This window comes from Carassius carassius, chromosome 35 (genome assembly GCF_963082965.1).
Source record: "Carassius carassius chromosome 35, fCarCar2.1, whole genome shotgun sequence".
NCBI classification, from domain to species: domain Eukaryota; kingdom Metazoa; phylum Chordata; class Actinopteri; order Cypriniformes; family Cyprinidae; genus Carassius; species Carassius carassius.
Window position 1 is genome coordinate 27,493,158 of NC_081789.1, and position 22,789 is coordinate 27,515,946.

At 39.2% G+C, this 22,789-nt stretch overlaps 2 protein-coding genes across 12 annotated transcripts in view; one reads left to right on the plus strand and one right to left on the minus strand.

Moving 5' to 3' along the window:
* Positions 1-485: 485 nt before the first annotated feature.
* Positions 486-7,553, plus strand: LOC132115795 (uncharacterized). Of its 2 annotated transcripts, none has more exons than XM_059524195.1 (6): positions 486-541; positions 1,163-1,356; positions 2,099-2,253; positions 2,883-3,346; positions 5,280-5,485; positions 6,169-7,553. In XM_059524195.1, the coding sequence occupies exons 1-6, from the start codon at positions 526-528 to the stop codon at positions 6,655-6,657; spliced, it is 1,524 nt and encodes a 507-aa protein (XP_059380178.1). In that variant the 5' UTR covers positions 486-525; the 3' UTR covers positions 6,658-7,553. The 2 variants fall into 2 exon arrangements, with proteins under 2 accessions (XP_059380178.1, XP_059380180.1); XM_059524197.1 differs by having other exon boundaries at positions 3,252-3,346.
* A 2,237-nt stretch (positions 7,554-9,790) lies between these two features.
* LOC132116459 (receptor-type tyrosine-protein phosphatase mu-like) overlaps positions 9,791-22,789 on the minus strand; it is a 214,041-nt gene continuing 201,042 nt past the window's right edge. For all 10 annotated transcript variants that reach the window (XM_059525292.1, XM_059525288.1, XM_059525287.1 and 7 more), the window contains 5 exons: positions 14,346-14,477; positions 12,719-12,844; positions 12,479-12,642; positions 11,551-11,686; positions 9,791-10,402 (listed from right to left, as the gene is read on the minus strand). In XM_059525292.1, the coding sequence (XP_059381275.1) occupies positions 10,349-10,402; positions 11,551-11,686; positions 12,479-12,642; positions 12,719-12,844; positions 14,346-14,477 (612 nt within the window). In that variant the 3' untranslated portion in view covers positions 9,791-10,348. The remainder of the gene's footprint in view (positions 10,403-11,550; positions 11,687-12,478; positions 12,643-12,718; positions 12,845-14,345; positions 14,478-22,789) is intronic.

Below are 22,789 nucleotides of genomic sequence, written 5' to 3' on the forward strand. Positions count from 1 at the left end.
GGGGATTATGGGGATCCTAAGCAAAACCCCCATGTGTTTGTAAACCCCAAACACCAAGGAACATTGTTAGGCATGATTATTAATTTTTGAAATAGGTGAATGGTTTAAATAAGGTGTCAAATAGTAATAAATATCAGTTGGTTTGATAACAGAATGCTTGATGTTAGTCAGATGATTCTTTCTCGGGGTGGTTTTCCTGAGGAAATTTACACAATGTTCATTACACAATCCCCCCCCCCCCCCCCCCACACACAAAAAAGGAAGTTTAATTAAAAAAAATTCACACATATCACCCTGATGCAGACTCACCGACAACAAAGACACCTTCAGTTCACAAATCTGAATTTTTAAACTTTAAACTGCCTACAAAGACATTATTTGATTATCTATCAATTGTAAATCCACAACTTTAGTCATCAAACTTTATTATCAATGTGTTAATTATACTTGTAACACATGTATTTCTGTTGTATTTTAGAGACCATACTTTAGGAGGCTTTGCCAACTGCATGCTCTTGGGAAACCATGGCTGAAAGCAATGGTGAGAAGCACTTTCCATTTCAAACAAATTAATTCTGCCTAAAATAACAGGATTTTTCCAACTTAATTATTCAATTCACAAGGCCATACGACATTGCAGATGTGCAAGAAACCTTGGAAGGAATCAAGAATTAGCAGAGTGGCACATATTTAGGTTTTTGACACCCATATCTGGTACATAAACATATCATTTCAAACCTATGATGCAAACAAAGATGCTGCATAAATGCAGTAGTTTTTAATCTAAATTAGATTATATAATTTAGAAATTTGAAGCAAATACAGAATGCTGTCACTTTAGTTTTGTGAAATTATGCAACATAAAACTTCTGCACAAAAACAACAACAAATGGGCTGAATGAAACCACGATGTGCGTTTCCGATTGACAGGGTCCCTACAATAGACAACATCCGTATTCACAAACAGGTTTCTATTTGTACAATCCACTGCACAATCATGTCATTCTAAATTTCACAGGCACAAATTTGACATGTATTTGGTTGTGGATCGTAAAATACATTTGCAACATGTTCATGGATAATTTTGAAAGCATCTGCTAGTAAATTTGAGACTAATTTCATCCCATAGTTAACCATCTCCAACATTCGGTTTGTATCTCAGAGCTTGTTTCAAGTAACAACACGATCACTCCAGAGATCATCCAGGAGCTTCTTCCGGCTGCGGAGCGAACCGCTCTTCTCTATCATCTCTCTTACCTGACACTGGGTACTTTCCCAAAACTGGAGCGTCTGATCAAACAGCAAGCTCTTGATACACAAATGCTGTTTGAATCCTCTGGAGCTGTTCTGCTAAAGGTGAGACTGAAATCACACAATAAGTACCGCTTATTCAGTCCAAAAGGCACAGCCAGACAATAGTTAGAACCTATTCTGAGATCCAAACCACAAGAGCACAAATCACTTTTGTTAACATGTCAGATGGATCGTGTGAACTCCCATCACTTCTCTTTAATGGCATTTTCAGAGCAATGCTCTCAAACAAACTTATTCACTCTTGTTTCGATTCTGTAATATACCCAACCTCTTCATACCATAACAGTATTTCACAAGGTGAAAAAATGTCAAACACAGTTTTCCAGTGGCTTCCAAAGCAAAGGAAACTCATTTTAAATTGTATTTATCCTTCTATTGTATCTGAGTTTTTAAGACACCAGTTTAAATTTAAAGAAAATGCCTGTATTTTCTCTCAAATTGACAGAGACAACTGATCATCTTTTCTTTTAGATTTTTTTTTGTGTGTGTGTGTGTATTCCAGAATATTACTACTGTATGTTTCACTACAGATGTTTAATGCCACAGAGCTAAAAAAATAAAATAAAATAAATATATATATATATATATATATATATATATCCATTGCATATAACATACTATACAGAACTGAATTCTACCATTCAGTGGAAACGAGCAATAACTTTTAACTTTACTGTCCTTAAAAGGCTATCTGTTCTGTATAATACATTGGGCCAACAAACATTTTATGACCTACTACTTCATTAAATTAATGGCAATGTGGATGAATGATGTTTTCTCGTAGTGTGTCGGCACAAGTCACAACCTGGTCTCCTCCCTGTTCCCAATGCTGAGGAAGGCTGTTGAAATTAACAAACCTGAAGTGGCTAAGAATTACCTGGAGAAAGCCAAAACATGGATTGATGACATCATCAGAGCTGTGGATGAGACTGTGAAGAGGTAAACACAATTCATATCATGGGGTAGTTTATAAAACATTTCATGGCAATAAATCAGTATTTCTGTTTGCGAAACATCTTTAAAAACATAAATCTACGCCATAAACAAAATCACGTAACATTTACTTGTTTTACTTGCTATTCTAGAATCTGTCTGGAATTAAATACATTTTCTGAAAACACGGTTTTTTACGGTTGTTTTACCGTAATTTAAAAATTTAAAATTCCAATGCCATAGAATAAAAAATAAAAAAAACCTAGAGTGGTGGGAATGTAGACACGATGGCTGGATTGCGTTTACATCACACTGAGATCCGATCACAATGTGTCCTCGACTACCTTTTGGACCAGGACATTCTTATCGGATAACATTCCGATCGGAAGCGCGTTTACACTGCCAAGCCAAATGCCGTATCCGTTTTGTGTTGCTTTCACTTATTAGTTATGTGAAATTTTGAAACATGACCACTACTAAATTGTTTAACCACTGTAAGCATTGTAGCTCTAAAAAGTAGTAAACTACTCACTAACGTAATGAAGTGGAATAGTACCATGTATCAGGAATTACACATGATGTACTCTAAATCCCGTCACTAAATGCAATCATTTATCCAAATGCACCATATTCAGGTATGAACAACAACAAAAAAGTGTGGCGATGTCTACCAGTGATTTATTTCAAGAAGAGAAAGAGATTGAAGGAAAATTAACTCAAAGTGAAGAGAGGATGGAGATGTTACAGAGGGCTGTGGACATTGTTCAAAAGAAACAGGAAAAAACTGCCAACGATCTTAAGGAAATTGAGCAAAAAATTGCAATAAAAAACCGAGAGATGCAGAAACACGTTGTGAAGGTTTCTCTAAAAAAATCTGGTGTGGGTTTCCTGGCCTCCTTGGTTCCATGTGTTCGTTTTGTTGTTAAATCCATTTATGATGTTGCAACTGCCCCTGGGAATACTCGTAAAACCCATGAGCTCAATACCGAACTATCTCGTCTCAGATCTGAAAAGAGATTACTGGCAAACAGAGATTACGTTTTGCAAGACAAACTGATGGATCTTAAGCTGAAGTTGACCAGTTGTAAAATGCAGACGGGTAAGTGTCTGGTTTTATTGCTCAGATCTACTCAAATGTGTCATATCTGTGTCATTCTACTCTGCTTACATGAAAAATATTAACCATCTAATCATAAATAGAAATGTTATAACACTTGAAAGAAAACAAATAAAGTAACTATGGCTGCGTTTACACTTGGCATTAACATGTGACCTGTATACGGATTGAAAAGAAAAGTGTAAAAACGCTTCTGATCGGAATGTTTTCCAAATGCGCGTGTCCTGGTCCAGTGGTAGAAAGGACACATTGTGATCAGATCTCACTGTGATGTAAACGCAATACAGCCATCATGTCTGCATCAAGCGGCAACCTCCCGCTCTCTGTCGTGAAGCCAACACGGAAGTAACTTAAACTGTAATTCATCAACTGTCCACCGGAGGCTGGCTCCAAAAAGGAGTCCCATAGACTCCCCATGTTAAAGTCATAGACAGTAAAAGAAATGGACACAGCGACCCCGTTGGATTCAACCGAGAAAAATGAAGTCAATTAGAAGCACGCACTTCCTGGGGGTCGAGCGTGCTGCGCAGACTCAAACTGAGCTTGATGACGTAGATGTCACGTGAGCAACCTGTAAATCTTCTAATCACTGTGCCAAGAGAAATCTGAATCACCCACCGAATCTTCCAGAGAAGGCGAGCGTGAACAGGAGCAAATTTTGGTAAGTATTGTGATTAATTATCTCCCTTGACTTTATGCCTCCACGTCCCCATCATAAACAGTAAAAGATTGCCTGCGAGCTTCTCCTCCTGTCCATACGGTAATCTCTCTACTGTGCGACAGAGAGTCGCTGGTTATGACACAACCGTTAGGCTATTTTTTACAAAAACTACTTCTACGGGACCATAACGTAAGATACAAGGTAATGGAGCCTTTTATACATTTTCGTGTTTCTTTCGAAATAATTAATGGACAAATGGAGTCTTTAAACGCCTCAGGTGTAAAGTTATTCGCTGTCAAAGTGACGCTAAAATGAATGGAAGTCAATTGAATGCTAACAGCAGGTGGGGGTCCGCTAGCCAATGGTGGCGCCCAGGGGTGCTTCAAAAAAATATGAAACCCTGCCCCCCTGGTTAAAATGCCCAACTTTACAGTAGAAAAAAAAACAAAAACGTGCTTACAGCCTGGTATAAAAAGTGTTTTTGGTCTATATAGCTAATTTTGCCCTTCGTGACAGCTGTAAGGGGGGTGCACTTTATTATAACTCATCCGTTTAAATTATATTAAGTTCTGCATAATCAAGGGCGTGGCCACTTGTGTGACAGGTGGGTTGCTGCTGCAGTCACCACTGTCGAGCTAGGTGGGCGTGGCTTCAGCAACCAGCTCCCGCCTTTTTGCCCATTTTTGATTATCCGGGAGTGACACGCGGTGACGGACTGCAGAGATGGCGACGACTGGCTCCGCCCACTTACAGCTTCAAAAACGCTCTTCAGGAACCTACGGGTGACGTCACGGACACTACATCCATGTTTTTATACAGTCTATGGTCTGCATTCGCAGGTGGACGTCACACGAAACCCCACCCCTCTCTCGTGATCTGTCCGAAGAGAGATGGAGAACATCAGTGTGGAGCGTTAGTTAGACTCCAACACTTGTCTTTTGTAAAATGTCCCGCAACTGAAAATGCTTTTCAACAGAAAACACAACACTTCAGGTCTACAGACTTATTTAAATATTGTGCCAGATTGACAGATCCCATCGATTATCCAGATAAAGAAGTCATGTTAAACATGTGCCATGTTCTGATTGACTCAAACTGTGATTTTTTTTTCACTTTAATGCCAAGTGTAAACGCAGCCTTTGTGTGTCGGTACACCATGATGTTTACACATTCACTAATAAAGTTTTAAATGGTCAGAATAGTTTTTAAATATATCTCTCATAAGTCCGAATCCGCTCTATGTTGTCTCTCCAGGTGGATATGTCGACATGAAGGATGTCCAGGACAATTTTTCTCAAATCCGTAAAATTCTGGTTCAGCTTAAAGACTTTTGGGTGAAAATGGGAGTTCAGTTGCAGTATCTGAAAGACAAGACCTTTGTTGATGAGTCCTTTGTTGATGAGTTTTATGATGATGACATGAAGGATGAGTTTCTGCATTCTATTGAAATAGCTGGAGAGGTAATTTAAAGTTGATTACGGCCTTGATTATTATACTCATTTAAAGTCAGAAGTTATTTTTTTACAAACTTGAGTATATGCAATATATGGTGTTTAAGTCTATTATGTGTAGTCCAGATTCTGAGTGAACAGCATCATTTCCTAAGTACTCACTTTTTCATATGATTCTCATAATGATTATTAGTGTACTGATGAACACCTGATGATGCTATATTGCCCACATGCTTGTGTTTCAAGATACTATAGAAAAAGGAAACAAAATAAACAAATACATTTCTTTCATACATTATGTGATGACTCTTGTTGACCATTATAATCAGCCTGAACAAATAAATATAACTGTTAAATATGAAAAATCTTAAATCAAAAAAATATAAAAACTTGTATTTGTATTCATGCTATCAATGAAACCAGTTGACAAAGATATAGTATAAATGACACAGTTATTTAGATACACTGTATTTACATCATCATTCAAATTTACTCTTACTTATTTTCATTGAATCATCCCCATATAGTAAACAATGTGTAAGTAATTTAACTAAAACTGTTAGATGAAACAAAATAAAAAGTTCACTATGTATGGTGTAGTGAGTGAGATGAGTAAAGGATTTGAGGCCTTAAACAGAATATAAATGTAGTTTTATTGTCTTGTAATTAATCTTGTGTCTTTATCCTTTCAGTACTGGCAGGAATTTGGTGAAGGCTGTAAGAAAGCAGAGTGCATCTTCAGCGTTCAATCTAAGAATGCATATTTATTCCTGGAGACTAATCCTTCATCACTATCAGAGGATGAATGCAATGAGCAGTATCACTTAGTAATGGAGAAGCTTAAGGAGTTGAGCAATCAGGCTGCGTCCACAGCCGCCATCCCTGCACTACCACAGGAGCGACCACCTGAATATAATTGTATGGTTGTTCCATCCCAGGAACCCCTACAAATTTACCAACCTCCAGCAACCTATCAAACCCAAATGTTTTACCAACCCCAAGTAATTTACCCATCCCAAGTGACTTACCAACCCCAAGTGACTTACCAACCCCAAGTGACTTACCAGCCCCAAGTGACTTACCAACCCCAAGTGACTTACCAATCCCAAGTGACTTACCAATCCCAAGTGATGTACCAACCTCAAGTGACTTACCAATCCCAAGTGATTTACCAACCATAAGTGACTAACCAATCCCTGGTGATTTAGCAACCCCAAGTTATTTACCAACCCCAAGTAACTTAACAACCCAAAGTGATTTACCAATCCAAAGTGATTTACCAATCCCTGGTGATTTACCAACCATAACTGACTAACCAATCCCTGGTGATTTAGCAACCCCAAGTTACTTACCAACCCCAAGTGACTTACCAACCCAAAGTGATTTACCAACCCCAAAGTGACTTACCAACCCAAAGTTACTTACCAACCGCAAAATGATTTACCAACCCAAAGTGACCTACCAACCCCAAAGTGACTTACCAACCCAAAGTGACTTAGCAACCCCAAAATTATTTACCAACCCAAAGTGACTTACCAACCCAACATGATTTACCAATCCCAAGTGATTTACCATCCCAACGTGATTTACCAATCCCAAGTGATTTACCAACCAAAAGTGACTTACCAACCCCAAGTGACTTACCAATCTCAAGTGATTTACCAACCCCAAGTGACTTACCAACCCAACGTGACTTACCAATCCCAAGTGATTTACCACCCCCAAGTGACTTACCACCCCCAAGTGATTTACCAACCCCAAGTGACTTACCAACCCAACGTGATTTACCAATCCCAAGTGATTTACCAACCACAAGTAATTTACCAACCCAAAGTTATTTACCAACCAAAAGTGACTTACCAACCCCAACGTGATTTACCAATCCCAAGTGATTTACCAACCCCAAGTAACTTACCAACCCAACGTGATTTACCAACCCAAAGTTATTTACCAACCAAAAGTGACTTACCAATCCTAAGTGATTTACCAACCCCAAGTAACTTACCAACCCAACGTGATTTACCAACCCAAAGTTATTTACCAACCAAAAGTGACTTACCAATCCCAAGTGATTTACCAATCCCCCCCCCCCCCCCCTTCCAACTTTAATCAAAATTTCAGAACTGAATCTCTTAGTGACATGACAAACATCAGACATCTCTCTGGTCACATATGCTAGATTTCTACAAATATTTAGTCCACTCAAACCCTGCCCCTTACTAATGATCCTTTGCAAGTTTGCATTCAGATCTGTCCCAATCAGTGAAGAAAATATCTGTTGCTACTTCCTTTTCTTCACAACTTCAACACTTTTTTACTCGTAAAGGGCATGAGATACATACAGCTTCCCTTTGTCACTTTTTGTAAATGTTCATAATCTCACCAGTCTTGTACAAATTAAATTAAAATAACATATCTACATAAATGTTGTTTAATGATTGGTATTAGGGATGAAATTTTTTTCTATTGTATCTTTGATTAAAATTGCTTTGGTCACACTTTATTATAGTGTCCAGTTCTCGCCATTAAAAAAACATTAACCATGACTTTTGCCTTAATAAACTCCTTATTTACTGTAAGGTACGTAAGGTATTTGTTAAGTTTATGTATTCGGTAGGGTAAGGGATGTAGAATATGGTCATGCAGAATACAGTATGTGCTTTATTAGTACTAATAAACAGCCAAAATGTTAATAATATGTATACTAATAAACAACTACTTAATAGTGAGAATTGGTACCGATATTACCAGTGGTTACCATTGCTTTACTTTTCATTATATATCTTAATAATGTGATTTTGTGGCCTGGCCACATGACTAATTTCACTCAATAAAGACAAACATAATACATTTAATTGAAGTGGAGTCATTTAAAAGATTTATCTAATGTTTCACTGACTGTACATGGAATAACAAGTCAAGTACTTGAGTAAAAGTTAAGATATGTATGGTAAAAGTAAAAGTATGAAATACTCCTTTTCAATCTTACTCGCGTGAAAGTACAGAAGTATTTTGATTTCTTACGTACTTAAGTAAAAAGTACTGTTTGATGTTTTGTAATCTACTCATATAATTAAATTCCATATTGTATATTTTATATACAGTAATCCTACTGCTCAAAATACCTTTTTTTTTTTAAATCAAAATAACCACAATATAAAGTCAAAAGTGTTTTACTTTTGGCATTACCATTTTCTCAAATAAAGAAAAACTCCATTATAGTGTTTTCATGACTTTCAATAAAAGGAAAAAAAATTGAGATTTTTTTTTTTATTTGATACAAAGGTGATATTATACAAAGAATTGTTTTATAAATGTACATACATTTAAAAAATAAAATAAAAACTTTCAAGGATTTATGTTGCTGATGAGCATGATAAATGATTAAACGCATCATCAAAGTCTTGTGAAAAAGGTCCATTATTTCAAATAGTAATAACTTTCCATTCTGTTAGTGTTTTATAAAATAGTGGAGATATGACCCTTATTCTCAAAATTACACTAGACAAGTTTTAAGTTAATTATGCCATAACATGAAAAAGCCTAAAAGTCAGTGTCTGCTGCTTTAAATTCATTTTTACTATTTTCAAACAGATTAACGTATTAACCAGAAAAGCAGAAGTATCCTAAATGCACCACATAAGCATTTATAACTCTATATGACTGAGTCTTTGTAAGTCATAAGATAGTTTTGTGAGAAACAGACCTGAATGTTATTCAGTTATAATCTTCTACTTTCAATGTCACTGATGCACACGTTATATGCGATTTAAATACATCTTAAAATTAGTTCTAAATATTAGCCCTAAGTATAGTTACATTACGTATTTATTAAACTAATTAAATTAATTTTATGCTAATTTTAATTTAGGTTTTAATAGTTTCATTTTACTACTTAAGCATATTTTATTTCAGATTTAAAAAAAAAAAAGTATTTATTCTTACATTTTAGATAAATTGTTTTTCAAGTAAACTGTTTATTTAGTAACAGTTTTAGTTAAATTAAGGAAAATGCTTTTTTATTCGTTTTTATTTATAAAAATGAAAAACTATAAAAAAAAAAAAAAAAAAAAAAAAAAAAAAATGAAAACGGAAAATGTATATAAACAAAAAAAACATAATATTGTTAAAACTATATAAGTATGCTGTGGTATTAAATAACACTGTTGCATTGTGGGATAACAGATCAAATGATATTAAATGCAGAAACTTCACTTTGTGCCCAGTGTACGAAACATACTGAAATATATACTACAGAAACACGTCTGATGACAATCGGCTTCTATCTACACAAAAAAACACACAGACGACAGGTTTGGCAGATATAGATATGTATTTATAGGTTTAATTTTGTTTTTTTCATACCAGATAAATAAAAAGTTAACAATACAGTCTGGTCACTATTAAATGTGGAGTCCGTATGATAATAATAATGACCAAATTAAAACATGATTGTCACTCAGTGTGCTTCACAAAAATCTGTCAATGAATAAATTATCTGGTGAACTTCATCTATTTACAGTATAAACAAAAGAAATGATCACGAACACAAGCTTTGGATCTTGGGACGGGACGTTTCAGCAGTTTTTCCATCGTTCCACACAAACACAACCACAGAGAGAGCAGAAACACGTTAATATGAGCGCTTTAATGCCAAGCATGATCAGACTGTACATGCCAGACCGCTGGAGTTCAGAAAACTGATGAAATCAACATCCACGTGATGTGCATTGCTCACAAACATGAAGACGAAGGAAAGGATGGAGATGAACGTGAGGTGAGTGCAGGAAACAAGGGTTCAGTTTCTGCTCCAGTTTCAGTCGTCGTGTGTTTCAGTGGAAGATGAGGACATCAGAGCAGATAACGCTCACATTACCCAGAATTCAAGTATTCCAGAGCCACCTCATAGCAGAACTTATACTGATCCTGCAGGAGACACACACACACACACACACCAGCAGAGGTCAGTGTAACGCCGGCTGAGAACACTACGATTAACTATTTTTAAACAAATAATGCATTCAAAATCTATATGCTACTTTCTTATTCCGGACCAGGAGAATTGTTATTTTATAAAACAGTCATAACTTATTATTTTTCAACTAAACCATGTGTGATCAACAAAAATTTTTTTGTTTCATTATTACTACATTTATCCCATTTTTTTATCATTTAAAAATTGTCAAATCTCTTTAAAATTTAAAATTATACATCCAGCCTGACAAAATAAAGATACAATATATATATATTTCTCAATACTGATGTGAAATAACATTTGAATATATTATTGTATGAAATTAATAAGAACATATCAGCTGAGAATTACTGGCATCAGTGCTATTGGACTCAATTCAATTTAATTAAATTCATTTGCATTATAACTCATGATTCCTAGAAAAAAAAATTAAAAATTTATGAAGCCTACATAAAAAAAAAGCTTGTTTTGAGGATCTTCAAGCATTTGCAAAGCTATGCATTGTTTAGTCATTTTTATGCATCTCTGACTCTGAAGGTTTAGCTGTTACAGTTGTAGACGTTATAATACACTTACCTTTTTTTTACATTTGACTTTATTTAAAAAATAATAAATAAAATAATGTAAAATATAAAAGCAACATTTTTCTATTTTTTTTAAATGATTATATATTTTTTTACTTATATATTAGTTATTTTTTTACACATTTTAAAGATTGTACTTGTAAAGTTTTTGAAATTCTTTTATAGCAACATTCTCATGATTTAATAAATGATTAAATTGTAACATTTTATGAAATCAACCGATTAGACATATCTTTTTGATTATTAAAACCTAATAAAACCATTGAAACTTAATACAGAAAAATGTAAATACAATTTGCACCCTACACATGTCTGAATGCTAATTAGATTTTTGTATACTAAACATTTTTTTATATATTTTGCACAGGACTACTCCACTGACATTGCATGATTGAACATAACTGTATGTGCATTATTATTATTATTGTGATCATGAACCAGTGCTCAGATGTCAGTGTCAGACTCATTTCCAGCTGTGTTTCCTCAGTAGTTCGTTGTGGATGTGTGACGCTCACCAGCAGGTCCACCATGTTGGGTTTGTTGTTTCTCAGTGTTTTGACGGCGTGAAAGACGTCCACCGAGTGCTGGTGACACAACATCTCACACACGATACTGATGGCACAGAACGTGCCGCTGCGCCCGCCGCCGTTCCTGAAACACACACACACGATCATCATCATCACAATAAAACATCTCACACATGATACTGAAAACAATGTTGCAAAACACTCAGTGAATTCAATTTCAGCTGTAAAGCACCTCAACAGAACGGAAATTACAGATCTGAATTAAAGCTACAGTCTGAAGTATATCTACTAGTGTTAAGCACATTTAATCAGTCTGAGGAGTATATTGACTGTATTTATGATGAGAAGCGCTCAGGTTGTTGTTGTTGAATCTGATGTGTGAGCAGCAGGTGGCGCTGTTCTCCTGCTCATTATATTCAGCACAATCACTGCATCTGTCTCACTCATGTGTCAGTGTTTATTTCAGGATAAACAGGATTGGGCGGGAAGGATGTGTTTCCTGAGCGCCAGATCAGAATCTCTCCGAGACTAACGAGCATCATGTGACATCATCCAGCTCGGTTCGGTTTAACTGTGAACTGATCTGAATAACGACGCTATTGTCTCTGTAGCTTTCCAGCTCAATCCGAATCAGTTCCATTCATTTTCTGACATTTACATTGTTAATTGCATTTGTGTTTTGCATTATCTCGCATGATACAGCAATCGAAAAAAGATTAAGACCTTAAAGATACTTTTTATTTCACAGCATTACATCTTGTTTTTAAACACAAAAACACTTTCTTTGTGAATTTAGTCACTGAGAGCGAATTACATAGATAACACTGTAAAATAACATTGCATTACTGTTATCAAACCTCACATAAATCCTGTAAGTCTGGATATATAGGAGTGAATGTGAGGAGCGGTGACTCACAGGCAGTGCACAACGGTGCGTCCCTCTCCTCCATCGTACTCCTCCTGCCATTTATCCACCTGTCGGATGAGTTTGAGGAAGGAGCGTTTGGAGACGGGAGTGTCGCGGTACATCGGCCAGCCCAGAAACTGGAACTGCTGCACCATCCTGTACCCGTCCTGCGGCTGAGACACAAAACACACGTCCATGACACTGGAACAGCTGACTCTGACTGAAGCGTGTTAGCGAGCGCTAACTCACCCGCGCCGCGTTATATATGCGGAAGATCCTGCTGATGATGTCCTCCTCCAGATCCGCGGACACAAACTCCACCTGGATGGGTCCGTGCCGGTGGACGCCGTTCTCTGGCCAGTACTGCGGACACAACTGGACACAAAACACACCAATCACACACATCAGCATCACACACACGTCACTTCAGTGGCCAGCCTCCATGGCTGATCACTTTCACTAGCTCCAGGTTTTCTAAAACAGCATGTCTATACCGGTTCACCAGCCTAGACCAGCACCTGACCAGGATAAACCAGTCTAGACCAGGTCTAGACCAGCGTTTGACCAGGATAAACCAGTCTAGACCAGGTCTAGACCAGCACCTGACCAGGATAAACCAGTCTAGACCAGGTCTAGACCAGCACCTGACCAGGATAAACCAGTCTAGACCAGGTCTAGACCAGCGCCTGACCAGGATAAACCAGTCTAGACCAGGTCTAGACCAGCACCTGACCAGGATAAACCAGTCTAGACCAGGTCTAGACCAGCGCCTGACCAGGATAAACCAGCCTAGACCAGGTCTAGACCAGCGCCTGACCAGGATAAACCAGCCTAGACCAGGTCTAGACCAGCGCCTGACCAGGATGTACCAGTCTAGACCAGGTCTAGACCAGCACCTGACCAGGATAAACCAGTCTAGACCAGGTCTAGACCAGCGCCTGACCAGGATAAACCAGCCTAGACCAGGTCTAGACCAGCGCCTGACCAGGATAAACCAGTCTAGACCAGGTCTAGACCAGCGCCCGACCAGGATAAACCAGCCTAGACAAGGTCTAGACCAGCGCCTGACCAGGATAAACCAGTCTAGACCAGGTCTAGACCAGCGCCCGACCAGGATAAACCAGCCTAGACCAGGTCTAGACCAGCGCCTGACCAGGATAAACCAGTCTAGACCAGGTCTAGACCAGCGCCCGACCAGGATAAACCAGCCTAGACCAGGTCTAGACCAGCACCTGACCAGGATAAACCAGTCTAGACCAGGTCTAGACCAGCGCCTGACCAGGATAAACCAGTCTAGACCAGGTCTAGACCGGCGCCCGACCAGGATAAACCAGTCTAGACCAGGTCTAGACCGGCGCCCGACCAGGATAAACCAGTCTAGACCAGGTCTAGACCAGCGCCCGACCAGGATAAACCAGTCTAGACCAGGTCTAGACCGGCGCCCGACCAGTATAAACCAGCCTAGACCAGGTCTAGACCAGCGCCCGACCAGGATAAACCAGTCTAGACCAGGTCTAGACCAGCGCCTGACCAGGATATACCAGCCTAGACCAGGTCTAGACCAGCGCCTGACCAGGATAAACCAGTCTAGACCAGGTCTAGGCTGCATGTCATGTGACAGTTAACTGATATCAGAGAAGTGTGAACCATGCAAATGTGTTGCTAAGTTATTGATTTATTAGCTTAAAATCTCGTGGAGGCTTTCAGTCCGAGTGATTGTTGAACTGACAGAAGCATTTGGGAACTTCTGATTAATGTGATGTCAGTGCAGTGCACGTGTGACAGACGCATCTGCTGCATGAGTGTGTGTCGTGTAGCGTGTCTCTGATCCTGACGGCCGTTCAGAGGTGTGTGTGTGTGTGTGTGAGTGTCTCACCTGCGCGGGATCCACATCGTTCAGCATCACTATAGACGTGCAGTGATAGTCCAGCACCAGCCTCCAAAAGTCTTTGACGGTGTTGGGCAGAGGATGCTGGGTAACGATGAACGCAGACGGCTGCTTATAGCTCTGTGAAGATGAAGAGAGGAAAACATCTTATTTCCTGTCTGACTGTCTGCTTGACTAATTGTGTGAAGAAGTTTAGCGTTGAGCTGCGTGTTTTATTACCGCCGCCAGCGCTTCCATTTACTGTAATGAAAACAAATGCAAACAACAAACCCGTCCCGGTCAATAGTGTTACTGCGTTTTTTTGTGCGTTCTCTGTTATGGATCGCATTTAGCTATTTTCCTGACAATGAAATGAATCAATTCCATCTGTTTTTGAATTATTTTCAACAAGCACATAATCATATGTGCTGCAATTCACATCCATCAGTGACACTGTCGCTTCAGATTTTTTGTTATTATAGACATGGATGCAATTAATAGTTCATAAATTCAAAAATAATTTTAAAATAAAAACAAAACAGTATTAATTAAATCATAAAAATGTATAATAATCAAACATTTTTATAAAAAAGTCAAATAAAGCAATTTTAACAATAGAAATTCATAATTTTAAAATAAAAAAGTAAAACACTTAAAATGTAAAATAAATTTAAATAAATGTAAAACAAAAATAATTGAAATAAAACATTTATTAATAGTGAATTAAATCGTACAACTGTATAATATTGAATTAAATAATAAAAATGAGAATTTTTTTTTACAAATTAAATCCATATAAAACACTTACAGTACTAATGATTAAATAAGTCATAAAAAATTAAATTAAAATAAATAATTCTAAAAGAGAAACAATTAAATTAAACATTTAAGGATTTAATGTATTAATAGTAATTAAATAAGATCATAAAATATATAATAATGAAAATTTTGAAAATGTGAAATGACAATAATATTTAAATAAAATCAATCAATAAAATAAAATAAAAGCACCAATAAAAAAAGTAACTATAAAAAACAATAAAACAACAAACAAATAACTTATAATTAATTTAAAAAAAATCAAATTAACCAATTAATCTAAATGAAATTTATTTTACAATAAATTAATTAAACCTTGAATAAGAGTTGCAGTTAACAATCACCAGGTTAAGAGTTAAGGTAACAGTCAGGAAACAGTCTCTAAGTTAAGCGCTGCAGGTAATGGTCACTAGGTTTAAATTAAGAGTTGAGTTAATGATCACTAGGTTAAGCACTGACGGTAACGGTCACTAGGTTAAGAGTTGAGTTAATGATCACTAGGTTAAGCACTGGAGGTAACGGTCACTTGGTTAAGCGCTGCAGGTAACACTCGGTTAAGAGGTAAGTTAATGATCACTCGGTTAAGCGCTGCAGGTAACGGTCACTAGGTTAAGAGGTAAGTTAATGATCACTCGGTTAAGCGCTGCAGGTAACGGTCACTAGGTTAAGAGGTAAGTTAATGATCACTCGGTTAAGCGCTGCAGGTAACGGTCACTAGGTTAAGAGGTAAGTTAATGATCACTAGGTTAAGCACTGATGGTAACGGTCACTCGGTTAAGCGCTGCAGGTAACGGTCACTAGGTTAAGAGGTAAGTTAATGATCACCCGGTTAAGCGCTGCAGGTAACGGTCACTAGGTTAAGAGGTAAGTTAATGATCACTAGGTTAAGCACTGATGGTAACGGTCACTCGGTTAAGCGCTGCAGGTAACGGTCACTAGGTTAAGAGGTAAGTTAATGGAACTGCACTGAATTGAAATCTGCAAAGGTTATTATTTGCTAGCGATGGAGATCCTTATTAGATGAACACCACGTGTGCTGTCTACTGTTTAACAGGTAATAACTTGGGCTACATTCGATTACAGTACACGATACCACTGTGACATTAGTTTGTTGTACGTGTGTGGCTTATAACAGAGGGGAGTCAAGTTGAATGCAGCTTCCAAAAGACAAAATATAGCCGATTAAGATTTTATTAATTTTAATACAATCACACTGGTGCAAGTACGTTCAGCGAGTCATATTATCAGCTGCTAAATTCAGATCTGTGATTGCTTGCTGGCGCTAGCCAGAGATAGATGCGTTTATACAGCGCTGCGCATTATAACAAATCACACATGATTCTTTTGAGCTTATTAATGCATTGGCCAATCAGAGGCGTTCAGATGAGTCATTGGTGAAATGCCGGTGCTTCCTTCACTCGCTCGCTGACTGAATACCTCTTTCTGGCGAATTCTCTCGCAGAAACAACAAAGTGCAGATGTGTGTACGAATCTTTAATTGAGATATTGATTTCACAGTGTTAACAGTTTCAGTGATTTTAATGGGAGTTTCTGAGAGTGACTGAAATCTAGACTGTCAGTGAAAATTATCTTTAATAATGTAAATGTTATTTGCTCTCTTTCTGAACAATGAAAGATTAGTAGTAATATTTATATCACATTAACTTTCAATGTTAAATTCACATTTAATATAAAGTCAGTCGTATTAAAAATATGTTATGGCATGACACCTATGTCTGTTACTTAAGTAAACAGACAGGGTTTTATAATAAATTACATAAATTGGAGTAAAGGCTGATGAAATATATACATTTATACACGCACACATACATTACATACATTTTATCTATATATCTAAATAAAAATAGGCTCAGTATATATGACCCAAAGTAACTAGTAACTAACTACTTGAGTAGATTTTTTATCCGAAAACTCTTTTACTCTTACTCAAGTAACTATTCAAGACTAGTACTTTTACTTGAGTAAATATTTCTAGAAGTACTTTTACTTTTACTTGAGTACAGTTTTTGGGTACTCTACCCACCTCTGCACTGGAGGTAACGGTCACTCAGTTAAGCGCTGCAGGTAATGGTCACTAGGTTAAGAGGTGAGTTAATGATCACTAGGTTAAGCACTGATGGTAACGGTCACTAGGTTAAGAGGTGAGTTAATGATCACTAGGTTAAGCACTGATGGTAACGGTCACTCAGTTAAGCGCTGCAGGTAATGGTCACTAGGTTAAGACGTGAGTTAATGATCACTAGGTTAAGCACTGAAGGTAACGGTCACTCAGTTAAGCACAGCAGGTAACGGTCACTAGGTTAAGAGGTGAGGTAATGATCACTTGGTTAAGCACTGATGGTAACGGTCACTCAGTTAAGCGCTACAGGTAATGGTCACTCGGTTAAGCGCTGCAGGTAACGGTCACTAGGTTAAGAGGTAAGTTAATGATCACTAGGTTAAGCACTGACGGTAACGGTCACTCGGTTAAGCGCTGCAGGTAAAGTCACTAGGTTAAGAGGTAAGTTAATGATCACTAGCTTAAGCACTGTTGGTAACGGTCACTTAGTTAAGCGCTGCAGGTAACGGTCACTAGGTTAAGAGTTAAGTTAATGATCACCAGGTTAAGCACTGACGGTAACGGTCACTCGGTTAAGCGCTGCAGGTAACGGTCACTAGGTTAAGAGTTGAGTTAATGATCACTAGGTTAAGCACTGGAGGTAACGGTCACTCAGTTAAGCACTGCAGGTAACGGTCACTAGGTTAAGATGTAAGTTAATGATCACTAGGTTGAGCACTGATGGTAACGGTCACTCAGTTGAGCACTGCAGGTAACGGTCACTAGGTTAAGAGGTGAGTTAATGATCACTATGTTAAGCACTGGAGGTAACGGTCACCCAGTTAAGCACAGCAGGTAACGGTCACTAGGTTAAGAGGTGAGTTAATGATCACTAGGTTAAGCACTGGAGGCAACGGTCACTCAGTTAAGTGCCGCAGGTAACGGTCACTAGGTTAAGAGGTAAGTTAATGATCACTAGGTTAAGCACTGGAGGTAACGGTCACTAGGTTAAGAGGTAAGTTAATGATCACTAGGTTAAGCACTGATAGTAACGGTCACTCAGTTAAGCCTTGCAGGTAACGGTCACTAAGTTAAGAGGTGAGTTAATGATCACTAGGTTAAGCACTGGAGGTAACGGTCACTCAGTTAAGCACAGCAGGTAACGGTCACTAGGTTAAGAGGTGAGTTAATGATCACTAGGTTAAGCACTGGAGGTAACGGTCACTCAGTTAAGCGCCGCAGGTAACGGTCACTAGATTAAGAGGTGAGTTAATGATCACTAGGTTAAGCACTGGAGGTAACGATCACTCAGTTAAGCACAGCAGGTAACGGTCACTAGGTTAAGAGGTGAGTTAATGATCACTAGGTTAAGCACTGGAGGTAACGGTCACTCAGTTAAGCGCTGCAGGTAACGGTTACTAGGTTGAGCACAGACGGTAACGGTCACTCAGTTAAGCGCTGCAGGTAACGATCACTAGTTTAAGCACTGACGGTAACGGTCACTAGGTTAAGAGTTGAGTTAATGATCACTAGGTTAAGCACTGGAGGTAACGGTCACTCAGTTAAGTGCTGCAGGTAACGGTCACCAGGTTAAGCACTGAAGGTAACGGTCACTCAGTTAAACGCTGCAGGTAACGATCACTAGGTTAAACACTGACGGTAACGGTCACTCAGTTAAACACTGCAGGTAACGATCACTAGGTTAAACACTGACGTAACGGTCACTCAGTTAAGCGCTGCAGGTAACGGTCACTAGGTTAAGAGTTGAGTTAATGATCACCAGGTTAAGCACTGACGGTAACAGTCACTCGGTTAAGCGCTGCAGGTAACGGTCACTAGGTTAAGAGTTGAGTTAATGATCACCAGGTTAAGCACTGACGGTAACGGTCACTCGGTTAAGCGCTGCAGGTAACGGTCACTAGGTTAAGAGTTGAGTTAATGATCACTAGGTTAAGCACTAGAGGTAACGGTCACTCAGTTAAGCGCTGCAGGTAACGGTCACTAGGTTAAGAGGTAAGTTAATGATCACTAGGTTAAGCACTGGAGGTAACGGTCACTCAGTTAAGCACTGCAGGTAACGGTCACTAGGTTAAGAGGTAAGTTAATGATCACTAGGTTGAGCACTGATGGTAACGGTCACTCAGTTGAGCACTGCAGGTAACGGTCACTAGGTTAAGAGGTGAGTTAATGATCACTATGTTAAGCACTGGAGGTAACGGTCACCCAGTTAAGCACAGCAGGTAACGGTCACTAGGTTAAGAGGTGAGTTAATGATCACTAGGTTAAGCACTGGAGGCAACGGTCACTCAGTTAAGTGCCGCGGGTAACGGTCACTAGGTTAAGAGGTAAGTTAATGATCACTAGGTTAAGCACTGGAGGTAACGGTCACTAGGTTAAGAGGTAAGTTAATGATCACTAGGTTAAGCACTGATGGTAACGGTCACTCAGTTAAGCCTTGCAGGTAACGGTCACTAAGTTAAGAGGTGAGTTAATGATCACTAGGTTAAGCACTGGAGGTAACGGTCACTCAGTTAAGCACAGCAGGTAACGGTCACTTGGTTAAGAGGTGAGTTAATGATCACTAGGTTAAGCACTGGAGGTAACGGTCACTCAGTTAAGCGCTGCAGGTAACGGTCACTAGGTTGAGCACCGACGGTAACGGTCACTCAGTTAAACGCTGCAGGTAACGATCACTAGGTTAAGCACTGGAGGTAACGGTAACTCAGTTAAGCGCCGCAGGTAACGGTCACTAGGTTAAGAGGTGAGTTAATGATCACTAGGTTAAGCACTGGAGGTAACGATCACTCAGTTAAGAACAGCAGGTAACGGTCACTAGGTTAAGAGGTGAGTTAATGATCACTAGGTTAAGCACTGGAGGTAACGGTCACTCAGTTAAGCGCTGCAGGTAACGGTTACTAGGTTGAGCACCGACGGTAACGGTCACTCAGTTAAACGCTGCAGGTAACGATCACTAGGTTAAGCACTGACAGTAACGGTCACTAGGTTAAAAGTTGAGTTAATGATCACTAGGTTAAGCACTGGAGGTAACGGTCACTCAGTTAAGTGCTGCAGGTAACGGTCACCAGGTTAAGCACTGAAGGTAACGGTCACTCAGTTAAACGCTGCAGGTAACGATCACTAGGTTAAACACTGACAGTAACGGTCACTCAGTTAAACACTGCAGGTAACGATCACTAGGTTAAACACTGACGTAACGGTCACTCAGTTAAGCGCTGCAGGTAACGGTCACTAGGTTAAGAGGTGAGTTAATGATCACTAGGTTAAGCACTGGAGGTAACGATCACTCAGTTAAGCACAGCAGGTAACGGTCACTTGGTTAAGAGGTGAGTTAATGATCACTAGGTTAAGCACTGGAGGTAACGGTCACTCAGTTAAGCGCTGCAGGTAACGGTTACTAGGTTGAGCACCGACGGTAACGGTCACTCAGTTAAATGCTGCAGGTAACGATCACTAGGTTAAGCACTGACGGTAACGGTCACTAGGTTAAGAGTTGAGTTAATGATCACTAGGTTAAGCACTGGAGGTAACGGTCACTCAGTTAAACGCTGCAGGTAACGATCACTAGGTTAAACACTGACGGTAACGGTCACTCAGTTAAACACTGCAGGTAACGATCACTAGGTTAAACACTGACGTAACGGTCACTCAGTTAAGCGCTGCAGGTAACGGTCACTAGGTTAAGAGGTGAGTTAATGATCACTAGGTTAAGCACTGGAGGTAACGATCACTCAGTTAAGCACAGCAGGTAACGGTCACTTGGTTAAGAGGTGAGTTAATGATCACTAGGTTAAGCACTGGAGGTAACGGTCACTCAGTTAAGCGCTGCAGGTAACGGTTACTAGGTTGAGCACCGACGGTAACGGTCACTCAGTTAAATGCTGCAGGTAACGATCACTAGGTTAAGCACTGACGGTAACGGTCACTAGGTTAAGAGTTGAGTTAATGATCACTAGGTTAAGCACTGGAGGTAACGGTCACTCAGTTAAACGCTGCAGGTAACGATCACTAGGTTAAACACTGACGGTAACGGTCACTCAGTTAAACACTGCAGGTAACGATCACTAGGTTAAACACTGACGTAACGGTCACTCAGTTAAGCGCTGCAGGTAACGGTCACTAGGTTAAGAGGTGAGTTAATGATCACTAGGTTAAGCACTGGAGGTAACGATCACTCAGTTAAGCACAGCAGGTAACGGTCACTTGGTTAAGAGGTGAGTTAATGATCACTAGGTTAAGCACTGGAGGTAACGGTCACTCAGTTAAGCGCTGCAGGTAACGGTTACTAGGTTGAGCACCGACGGTAACGGTCACTCAGTTAAATGCTGCAGGTAACGATCACTAGGTTAAGCACTGACGGTAACGGTCACTAGGTTAAGAGTTGAGTTAATGATCACTAGGTTAAGCACTGGAGGTAACGGTCACTCAGTTAAGTGCTGCAGGTAACGGTCACCAGGTTAAGCACTGAAGGTAACGGTCACTCAGTTAAACGCTGCAGGTAACGATCACTAGGTTAAACACTGACGGTAACGGTCACTCAGTTAAACACTGCAGGTAACGATCACTAGGTTAAACACTGACGTAACGGTCACTCAGTTAAGCGCTGCAGGTAACGGTCACTAGGTTAAGAGGTGAGTTAATGATCACTAGGTTAAGCACTGGAGGTAACGATCACTCAGTTAAGCACAGCAGGTAACGGTCACTTGGTTAAGAGGTGAGTTAATGATCACTAGGTTAAGCACTGGAGGTAACGGTCACTCAGTTAAGCGCTGCAGGTAACGGTTACTAGGTTGAGCACCGACGGTAACGGTCACTCAGTTAAATGCTGCAGGTAACGATCACTAGGTTAAGCACTGACGGTAACGGTCACTAGGTTAAGAGTTGAGTTAATGATCACTAGGTTAAGCACTGGAGGTAACGGTCACTCAGTTGAGCACTGCAGGTAACGGTCACTAGGTTAAGCACTGACGGTAACGGTCACTCAGTTAAACGCTGGAGGTAACGATCACTAGGTTAAACACTGATGTAACGGTCACTCAGTTAAACGCTGCAGGTAACGATCACTAGGTTAAACACTGACGTAACGGTCACTCAGTTAACCCTTTCGAGTCGATTAACGCGGATACGCGTTTTGAGTCATTTTCTCCTGATAACCCCGAAAAGACCTTAAATTACACTTTCAGTTTTAATCGTACAGATAAGAGCAATACATCAATCGAATCTGTAAAGGGTCTACTTTTTTTTGGATACAGACATAATAACAACAAAACTTTGTGCACTTATAAAATAAAGATAACAAACAAGGTGTGCTGTCTGCAGCCTTTGTCTGCGCTGATCTTCTTTTACAAACAAGTCATTAAAATGAACTGTAACTCCGTGAATACTCAACGAAAATACATGGGGGAGATATCTATAGAAAGCTTGACATGTCTATTTTTAAACTAAACAAGTGCCGCCGAAAACAGATATTCTGTGATAAAGTAATCCATATGAAAACAACGCGATGTCTGTTTTTCAAGTCTCCCTTCATTATATCTAATGTGACCACGCCCCCGCG